The sequence below is a fragment of the Leptonychotes weddellii genome, chromosome 3 (assembly GCF_054177405.1).
Source record: "Leptonychotes weddellii isolate Sample4059 chromosome 3, ASM5417740v2, whole genome shotgun sequence".
NCBI lineage: Eukaryota > Metazoa > Chordata > Mammalia > Carnivora > Phocidae > Leptonychotes > Leptonychotes weddellii.
In genome coordinates, this window is record NC_138371.1 from 19,166,696 (window position 1) to 19,176,829 (window position 10,134).

At 43.0% G+C, this 10,134-nt stretch overlaps 1 protein-coding gene across 12 annotated transcripts in view; it reads right to left on the reverse strand.

The window, feature by feature from the left end:
* FN1 (fibronectin 1) overlaps positions 1–8,539 on the reverse strand; it is a 67,039-nt gene extending 58,500 nt beyond the window's left edge. For 4 of the 12 annotated variants that reach the window (XM_006735005.3, XM_006735010.3, XM_031029927.2 and 1 more), the window contains exons 1-6: positions 8,101–8,538; positions 6,992–7,120; positions 5,938–6,075; positions 4,424–4,555; positions 3,104–3,241; positions 969–1,127 (exon numbers count right to left, since the gene is read on the reverse strand). In XM_006735005.3, the coding sequence (XP_006735068.1) occupies positions 969–1,127; positions 3,104–3,241; positions 4,424–4,555; positions 5,938–6,075; positions 6,992–7,120; positions 8,101–8,248 (844 nt within the window). In that variant the 5' untranslated portion in view covers positions 8,249–8,538. Of the gene's footprint in view, positions 1–968; positions 1,128–3,103; positions 3,242–4,423; positions 4,556–5,937; positions 6,076–6,991; positions 7,121–8,100 lie in introns of all 12 variants that reach the window. The other 8 variants (XM_031029928.2, XM_031029925.2, XM_006735003.3 and 5 more) reach the window with 3 other exon arrangements.
* Between the last annotated feature and the right edge of the window lie 1,595 nt (positions 8,540–10,134).

Genomic DNA, 10,134 nt, shown 5'->3' on the forward strand with positions numbered 1-10,134 from the left:
AAATCAAATAATTCAAAGATACTGTCAAATCTAATCTTGTTCACCTTTGGAAGTGCTCAGAATAAGATGAAAACTCATCAAAGGGAGAAAAATCTAAACAAATAATATTTTTAGCTAAATGACTGGTCGATAAAAGGCTAAGCAACAATGCTAGTACCTTATGTAGTGAAAACCTAATGAGAACATATTAAGAACGGTAACAAGCACACATTCTCGATCGTCATATCTCTGTCTTCAGACTCTTACAAAACAAGCTACAATGCAAAGATCTTGTTCTTGTACTAGAAATAATGAAAACTTTTTTTGTTTGTTTGTTTTAAATGCTTAGACATTGTGTCTTTCATTCTCTTCTCTAGGCCTCCTCTGAATTTCTCAAATTGTGAATGCCAATACATGAAGAAAATGATTGTGCATTATTTTATGGAATGCCACAAAGTTTGCTGGAGCACGGAAACCACACATAAAGGATTGTTTCCGCTACAAAGAAAGCTGAATGTCAGGACAAGGAAATATATTCCATTTTGAAAAAGAACAAATGTACTTTTTTTCCCTTGTCCTAGCAGAAGAATCAAGTAGTCATGTAACTCATCATAACTCTTTCGTTTCCACTAAAATCCCCTTTAGGTATTAAAAATGCATCTGCATGGGAATGTATATGGGTACATATATATATCTATATATAAATTGTGTAGGTCTTATAATATTAGCATTTCCTTAAAGGTCCGTTTAATCTCTTGGGGCTAAAACTGCTTTTTCCCCCCTAAGACCTCTTTTTATTTCATTTTTATGTAAATTTAAAACCTGATATGAAACGAAGTCTTAACAACCAACAATCTGTCAATGAACTCAGATGATTAGCAGAAACCCTGCAACTCATCCTCAAATGGCACATCAAAGGATAGATGGATCTGCAGAAATATTTTTTGAAATGCCTTCCTGTGTCCGGCCCCGCTAATTCTGCGCCTCACCGGTGGACGTGGTCTGCAGAGATGCGTGCCTTTCACACTTCCACTCCCCTCTGCCATTGCCCGTGCAGATGCACTGAAGCAGGTTCCCCCGATTATCCTTCTTGCTCCATGTATCTCCAATTCGGTAGGATGTCCTGGTGTCCTGATCATTGCATCTGTCTGTGTCAGAAAGGAATCATTTAAATATGCAAATCAGGTCAAGCTGGGAAAAGGCACCAGAGTCGTCAATGCAAAAAGAAGAAGATTGTAGTTTAAAGTTTGGTGAGCTATTCTTTGGTGATATGTTTATATCTGGCTAGGATGCACAGGCTTGGACCTTCTGAAAGACGGGGTTCCATTTGTTCCAGCAGAAAGGGAGATGTGTGATTTTGTATGATTTAGTCTTGTTTCACTTCCCTGTTTGCCAAAATACTTTTTCATCATCTTTCATTTGTTAATTTTTTTTTTTAAAATTGTTTTCACATTGGTCCTTTGATCAAATTCATTCCCTGGCTTTCTGTTTTTCCCCCTCTTTCCTTCCCAGGCTCTCCCCGCTTTCTCCCAGTAATTACTATATATGACCCAGCCTTTCAACAGGGGATCTTCTTTAGAAAATAAGAAGCAATAGGGAGGCAAGTAGGTTTCAAAAGGTCTCCCCCAGTTGCCCCAAAGAAGCTATAAAAAGATAGCAGCATCTCTTTTTTCATTTGTTATGTAAGAAAATTCAGGGGACTACCAACTTCTTTGATTAAAATGTTCTCTTTTCCCCTTCCACAGCACACACCTACTTAAAATCACCAATAAAATGGCTTCTTTTGAATTGCTCGGTGGTAACCCTCCATGGAAAAATGGAATTTTATAATTTGTAACTAAACTTCTGTCAGTCTGTGTGGCAAATAGATTGTTTCAGTCAGAATCCAGTTTTGCCCATATGCTACAACGACAGAAGAGAGGATTCGATTTGTGTATGAATCAGAAAGTCACTGCACTGGATGAGAGAAGGTAAGTAGACGGTTGATGTTAAGTCCACACACATACACATCCACATTTATCTACCACCAGAAGAGAGGTCTGGATGAAGATATTATGGCTGCTTACAGCGTTTCCTCAAATCCCCAGCTAATAGGATGGTCTTCCCTGAACCCCCATAGCACTATTCTCAGTATTTGTCTTGAAGCCCTTAATATTGGGCTTTGTAGAAGATGAATATGTATAAGCCTTTCTCATCTCCCTGACATACTTACTAAGTGCTCTTCGGAGGCTGGGCTAATGTCCAATTCAGTTTTGTGTTCCTATACCATCCTGTACACAGTGGGGACTTTGGAATAAATGACTTTTCTTTGAGGAACTTCTCTCAAACTTGTTATCAGAAGAGCTTTAAAGGATAGAGGAGGGTTTGAGTCATCGCCACCAAGGTCTTGAAAGTCTGACGATCGTAATAAGGTTTTAAATGCAAAAGATCTAATGAACCAGCAAGTTTCTGGGAAAGACTGTCAGAATTATTACCACTTTCTGTGAAAGACTTATTTTTTTTATTAGCAAAGAATTCAAATTTGGATGATGAATATTTTAAGATGGTTAAATACTGGGGCGCCTGGGTGGCTCAGTCGTTAAGCATCTGCCTCCAGCTCAGGTCATGATCCCGGGGTCCTGGGATCCAGCCCCACATCGGGCTCCCTGCTCCGCGGGAAGCCTGCTTCTCCCTCTCCCACTCCCCCTGCTTGTGCTCCCTCTCTCGCTGTGTCTCCCTTTGTCAAAAAAATAAATAAAATCTTTAAAAAAAATAGTATCTACGTGCCCAAAGAGGTATTTGCATGTTATTTTAATGATTTCTTTGCTCTTAATGCTTGGAAAATACCTCAGTGATAATTTAGATTAAACATTTGCAACTAATCTTCAGGTCCACAGCACATTTGGCCTTTAAATGAATATCTGGGTTCTTTCTTAGCAGCTGATAGCCTAAGACCTTATTAAACTTTTTCCTTTTCTTTGAAGCAGCAGAATAAGTTGATGGTTGGATTTTTCTCGACATCCAAATGTGACCAAAGCCTGCTGGCTTATTGGGTGTGCGCCAAGTGACATCACATTACAAGTCTCTCTAGGATTCCAGAAAACAACACCTGGCCTCATCTTGAGCATAAAGAGTTAAAACATACTTCTAGAAGTACAGGTGATACGTCCACTGCCTTCTCCCAGACAAGTGCAATCCACCATCATCCAGCCTTGATACGGCTTTTCCCAGGTCTCTCCAACAACGTAGGAAGTCCCACCAGAGTGATCAAAACATTTCTCAGCTGTAGGGAAATTTGGATGAAAAACGGGGGAAAAAAGGGTTATTTTGAAACGTGCAGTCTCCTTGTAATTTAAAGTATATCGTGTAAGCAAAAATCCAGCCGCATTTTTTTTTAAGTGGTACTCTGTTCAAAAAGAAAGGCACGCCCTGTGACTAAGCACACAGTAAGTAACCAAAGCGAAAGAAAGCTCAAGCCGAGTTGGCAGGCAGAAATCCTGTTCTCCTAATAAGTACATGGACCATGTACATTCAGCTAGGACCACTGTTCACACCACTACTGGAGTGAAAATGATCTATGTATGTGTTTGTGGGAGACTATGCACAATTCCAATCCTAATTATGAATGCATAAAAAAAAAGACAAGAAAGCTGTTGAAACCTTGATTGCTGTAAAAACAGCTACAACACAAAGCAAAATAAAAGCCTTTGAATTCACAAACAAGTAAACAGAGTAAAGGTTACAGGCAGAAACTTAGATTTGTATTTATAGAGTTCAACTGAGGACTAAGGCCAAAAGAAGCTCAAAAATTTTTATTGTGAAGAAAAAAATCACCAAGGTGTGACAGAGGACACACAATATTGTTTCGGTCCAGCATGTTCCAAGAAAGAAATATGTCAAAAGCGCCATTGTTGGGGCGCCTGGGTGGCTCAGTCGGTTAACCGTCTGCCTTCAGCTCAGGTCATGATCCCAGGGTCCTGGGATTGAGCCCCGCATCGGGCTCCTTGCTCAGCGGGAAGTCTGCCTCTCCCTCTGCCCCTCCCCCCACTTGAATCCGTACTCTCTCTCTCTCTCTCTCTCTCTCAGATAAATAAAAATTTTTTTTAAGTACCATTGTTTTTTTCTTTTAAATAATTTATGTCTTGACCAAGGAGCAATCTGAGACCAGGTATTAGACAAAAGAAATGACTTTTTCCTAAATCTTTCAATTCTATCTTGTGCTTCTGAAACAAAATTAAGACTTGCATCAATGCTTAGTACTTTCTGATCTGATTCTTTCGGGACTTCAGGAATACTAAGAATCTTAGTCCTTCAGGATTATAAACTATTCCAGTATTTGAAATAAAATTTCCATTTCATTCTTTTTTGAATTGGAATTCGGATCTCGTCTCCACGTGGCTTTTTATTCACCCCAACATTGTGACCGTGACTTCCCACCTCTCACTCATCCCTCAGAGCCACACACCTATGGGCTTGCATGTCCATTCTCCTTTCCCGTTGCCAAGACACACACACTCTAACATGTAACCACCAGTCTCATGCGGTCTCCTCCAGGTGTCACCGATCTTGTAGGACTGACCCCCTTCATGGCAACGGTCTGTTCAAGACAAAAAGCAAATGTTAGAGCCAGAGACAGAGAATATTAAAAAAAAAAAAAAAAAGGAAAAAGAAAAAGAAAAAGAAAGAAAAGAAAAGGAAAGAAAGGAAAAGAAAAGGTCTCATGTTCCACCCATGTACTAAGTACATACTTAGGTTAGCCAAAGTGAGGACCCAGAGAACAGCTTTCTCATCAGAGGCAAGGGAAAAGTTAACAGGGCTGGTCACTTTGGGTCATTCAATTAAATGTCTTGTTTAAGCACGATGGGAAATCACACAGAAAACTAAATGGCAAAGAAAGAGGTCATAAATCCTGGTTCCTTGGAGAGATCACAGGAAATTGGGTCCTAAAGCTGAAAAGAAAGACTGGCAGGCATGACCTCCCCACATCCACAGCAGGTTGAGCCTGATTGAATGAAAAGACCACCTCACATCGGGTAGAGCTTTCCAGCTTTCTGGAGTGGGAGAGCCCATATTTTACTCGAGGATAAAAAATGTCATATTGGTGGAAATCAAATAGACATCTACTTCTCAGGTAAGGAAATCTGGGTACTATTCTAAGCTGTTAAACACAGTGGCCCATCCAAAGGCTGATGCTCACTAGACTATAAACACTACGGACCACTGACTCTTAAGACTGCCAACAAACTTGAATAAACCCTAATGTTAAATGTGGGAAAAGCTGATTGGGTCTGTTCACAAGGGACTGCTTTGTTCTTTTGGACAGAAGCCTTTCAAGTAACTTATACTTAAAGGATGGATTAAACAAACAAATGCTTTGTTAATAGAGCCTATTGGTAATCCAGTGAATCATAGAGGAAAGATTGCCTTGGCTAAACTAGACTTGATGAGGGTCAACACAGTCCCCAAAGGTCCTTGGAAACACTAGTAAGCTAACCATTCCATACTACCCCTGGGGATAGAGAGATTTGCTTCCTGGGTAAAAACCACAGGTTACAAAGAAACCAGACTGTATCCATGAGATGCAACAGGTCTCTGTCTCAAAAGCAAGAGCAGAACACACACTCCACACACAATGACTAATTCACTCTTCTAGACCATCTTCCTAATCACTGCAGATAATCACTGAATCAGTCTGGCTTGAGGAAGATGCTGAGGTAATATAAAATGGACAACTCCTCTGAGCATATCTTACTGAAATGGAACTCAAGAGATTCCCCTTGGTACTCCTAAGTCCACACACTCTTTCCACCTGTGCACGCAGCCATCTTCCAGAAGCACAGGAACAAGTTGGGTGACCACAGAAGAAAATTAGTCTGCTAGGGGTAAACCAGTCATGCGTAACAGAGAGTGATAGCGAAGGTAATGGAGAAATTCACATACATGATATTTTATCGTTAGTTTACAGAATGTCTTTCTTACTTGCAATGGTGCAGCTTATCCGCCCTCGCCCAGCTCCGATGCAGGTACAGTCCCAGATCATGGAGTCTTTAGGGCGCTCGTAAGTGTCGCCCACTCGGTAAGTGTTCCCCGTGTACTTGTCAAAGCAAGTCTCTTCAGCTGAAGAGAGAAGGAAAGTCCATGTGAGCCCCACATATGTAAAAGCTTTTCTATTCCACTAATCCCATCCAAAGAAACACTCAGCCTTCCATTCTGAGTAGCGTGGTACCACAAAGTATGTAACAAATTAAAACGGGAGATCTAGATTCTACCCCAGGCTTTAATGAAGCTCAGCTTTTGAATTTTGACCAGTTCTCCACTTTTAGGTAAATGACTTTCTATTGGAAAAGGATTCTCAGGCCCTTAGGAAAAAGCCATACTAAAGTCCTACGTTAGGACTGGCAGACTGTGAAGGAAGGCTTAAGATTCTGACCTCTGACTCAGTCAAACCAAGGTCCACATGAAAAGCAAACAATTTGAAGAGCCCCACCGCCCACCAGGCACTGTCATTTCTTAATCCTACTATTTCCATTCTAGACTCATCAGTGCTTCTCTGTAGGAGTTGCTATAATTTACAAGAGAAACAGAACAATGGTCCTAAAAGAACAGACACTTTGAAGTAAGTGGTTAGGTGTTTTTTTTGCAGCTGACAAACCACTTTACAGTATTGTGCCCAAAGAGTTTCCTGGCCCATAATCTTACAGTTTAAGATCTGAAATTCCTTTCTAATGAATTAAAATTTTATAAACAGTTCTTTTGGAGGGAGAACACAAAATCTTCCTTTTTCTCATCAACAACTTTGGGACAATAAAAACAAAAAGAAGACTCTAGGAACTACGTTGGGACACACTGGTTCTTTCGTTTTAAAGGTACAAGTAACATGTGAAAGGCGAATAGAAGCAGTTATTAACAGTTTTTAAAGAGGAAACGACAGATAATTCCATTGGGAAAATTTATTACCAATGCTAAGTTTAATTAACAGGCATCAGTTCTCCATATATTAAGAGATACTAATTGCCAGGCTCCCACCACTTACGTTCAGGTTTGCTCTCGCAGTTAAAGCCTCGACTCCCTCCATAACAGGTACAAACCAAGGCATTTCCCAGGTAGGTGCGCTCCCATTGTTGGTTTATCTGATAGTGTTTCCCATTGTCATAACAACCAGCTATAAATGATTGAAGAAAAAAGTGATTACATCTGCATCCCTCTTTTTTCCAAAGTATGGAATTTTCTTGCACAACTAAATCGATGAGACTAAGCAATAAACATAGAAAAATAAGTTAATCATCAGAACATCAGAATTAAAAGCAATATTCCGCGAAAATATATAGAAATTAGCTATCTAAAATGTTAACCACAATTTGTATACATAGATATTTAGGTATTCCTTTTTTTTTTTTCTTTTAACTTAGCTAAATGTTATATACAATGATGTCATTTCCATCTAACCAGGGGTCTACATCAAAGGAATGGAAACATTTTGGAAAGCAGATACCTGGAATTACATTTTAAAATATGCAAGGACCTTCAATGCTTGGGGGTTGAGGGGATAAATCAAGAAGGACTTTAAGCAGTTTCCTTTAGCCAAGGCTAAGGGAGGGTGTGTCTTTGAAAAACTGGAAGAGGAATTCCGATCTCTGTTCTTGGAGAAGTACCCTGAAGGGCCCCCAAAGCAGAGTGAACCAATTACATGTCTTTCAAGTTAGTTAGGAACCACAGAGCTATCTAGCCACCCTCCTCCCACACCCATTTAAAAAAAATAAATAACCAATTATTTAGTAACAAAGAAAATCCAAAGCCTAAGAGCCCGCACAGTAATCCCAAATGGAAAATTTAAAGGCATACATCATTTCCCTCTTTAAAGACAAGTTTGGATGAATGCATAGGAGGACGACTTGAATATGTAGAGTTGACAAGAGCGCTGCAGGACATCGCAAAACCCCTGTCCTCCAATGCCTTAGTTTATTCTAGGGCCCTCGAAACCAGCCTGCTCCAACCATGAGCCTTTTGTGTCCTCGGTCGGTTGCTCTCATTAAGGCGTGCACAGACGCCGCACGCGCGCGCGCTCAAAACTTCAGCCCAACTTTGGTTGGCTGTAGGTCCCATCCCCGCGACAGCCTGTTTCAGCCGGCGGTCAGTACTCACGCTTGCTCTGGCTGACAGCCACTGGGGTCTGGGGCTGAACGATTTGCTGAGCCTGCCTCTTGCTCTTCGAGGCTCCGGTGGAGGGCACCGCTGTCCCCAGAGACAGGACGGCCAGCAGCAGCAGCCGGGGCCCCGGACCCCTGAGCATCTTGAGACGGTGCGGGGAGAGACGCCCTCACCAGAAGGCAAGTTGCCACCAAGTTTGGCTCCCTTTGCAACCTGCGGGAGGACTCCCTTCCAGTGCCTCCTGCGAGTTGATGCCCCCCAAGAAAGTAGGGGCCGGGGGACGGGGAAGGGGACGGCTGGAGGGACAGGGGGAAGGAGAGGACTAGAGAAGTTGGGGCTTCAGGTCCCCTCTCCGGCTCGCGCCTGGGGCTCCCTCTCCTCCCCCTGCAAAGCTCAGCCGGCGCGGGCAGCCGAGTCCCGAACACCGGGGTTTATATGGGACGGTCCCCTGCCGCCCCCCGCGAGGTCCTGGGCGCCGCGGAGGAGGGACGGCCCGGCTCCCCCCACCTTCGGGCCGCCGCCGCCGCCGACCGCGCGCGGATTGGCCCGGGCTCCCGGTGACGTCAGGGGGACTGTGGGTTCGCCGCGAACAAAAGAGATGCTGATCGCCCGCCAGGACTGGGGCTACAGAACTTTTTTTCGGTTTCCTTTGCGGTCGTCAAACTTTCTTGGGGCTGAGGGGGAGGGATGAGAAGCGGCTGGAAAGGGGTAGACTGGGAGGAAAGGGAGGGGCTGCCGTTGTGCAAGGCGAAGGGGTTTGAAAGACACCCCTCCCCCCGCTTTCCTTTCCTTTCCTTTTTTACTGGGGGGGGGTGGGTAAGGGAGTTGAGGAATTGCATCACCTCTGGAAAAAAAAAGTCTGCTCACTGGAGTGTATTTTGGGGGGGAGGAAAAACCATAAAGTAGCCACCACCTTGCAGCTGTAGGAATGTAGACTTCGCAGTCCCAGGGCGGGGCTGGCTCTCCTCCTGTTCCCTTTTTTTGGTCTAATGTGCACTGATTTGGGACTCACTTTCTTTGCCTTCACAGCTTCCCGTTCAAGACCTCTCCCCTTCTGAACACTGTACCGCCCCGGGTCTGAGGAAGGGCTAGCTGGGGAACCGGGGGGAAAGCGATTTTTTAATGAGCTTCTATTAAGTTCTGCGGGGTGCTTGGAGGATCTGGCGGAAATTCAGAGAGCGAGTTTTCTTTTTGGAAGGACAAAGCAGCACTTTGCTTTTTAAAATGTGCAGGAAAGTCTTTCCTGGGGATGGGGTGCCTGTTTCCACTCGAAGTGAAATCAGTCGTGGATGATCTGAAACCTGGAAAGTTGGACCAGCCATGGAGAGAGAAAAGTCTTCGTGTCGTTGCCCACGTTCACCATGCCCGTTACACACAAAGCAGAGATCTTGTTTGACTCACTAAAAGCTAAGAAAAGACTATTTACAGCCTTCCTTCCCCTAGTCCCTTCCTTGCTTTTATTTGGCATTTTCGTTTGGTAGACATCAGTTTCATCACAATGCCCTTTCCCCAGCCCCTGCTGCCAATTTTTTTTTTTTTAATACTTCAATTGTTATGTATTCCAAGAATGTGGAAAGTTCCCATTTAAGGTTTCTCCCTCTTTCCCTCTACATGCAGAGGGTTGAGAGGGAATCTGAGCAGACTCAGAGCTTTAGCAACTCATCACATCAGTCTGTTTTCAGACAAACACAAATCACACTTGCTTTAAAAGATCTTCAAAAGGAGGACTCCACAATTTTCATCAGCGACTCCCACGAGACCCCAACTCAAAGCTCTGCCTTCCAGTGATGTTAGTGGCACAGACCTCTTGTTTGCTTTGAGAACCTATGAAAGCTACTGGCAAAATATTTCTGCAAGTACTTGTTTTCTCCAAAAGTCCCACCTCCAGTAACTGCCACGGGGTAAAGAACTCTATGATCTATAAAATGCCCAACACATCAAAGACACAAAACTAACATTTGTTTTTATTAATGCACGGATTTAAAAAAAAAAAAAGCCCACAGCAAATATCAGTTTCTTACAAGTAGT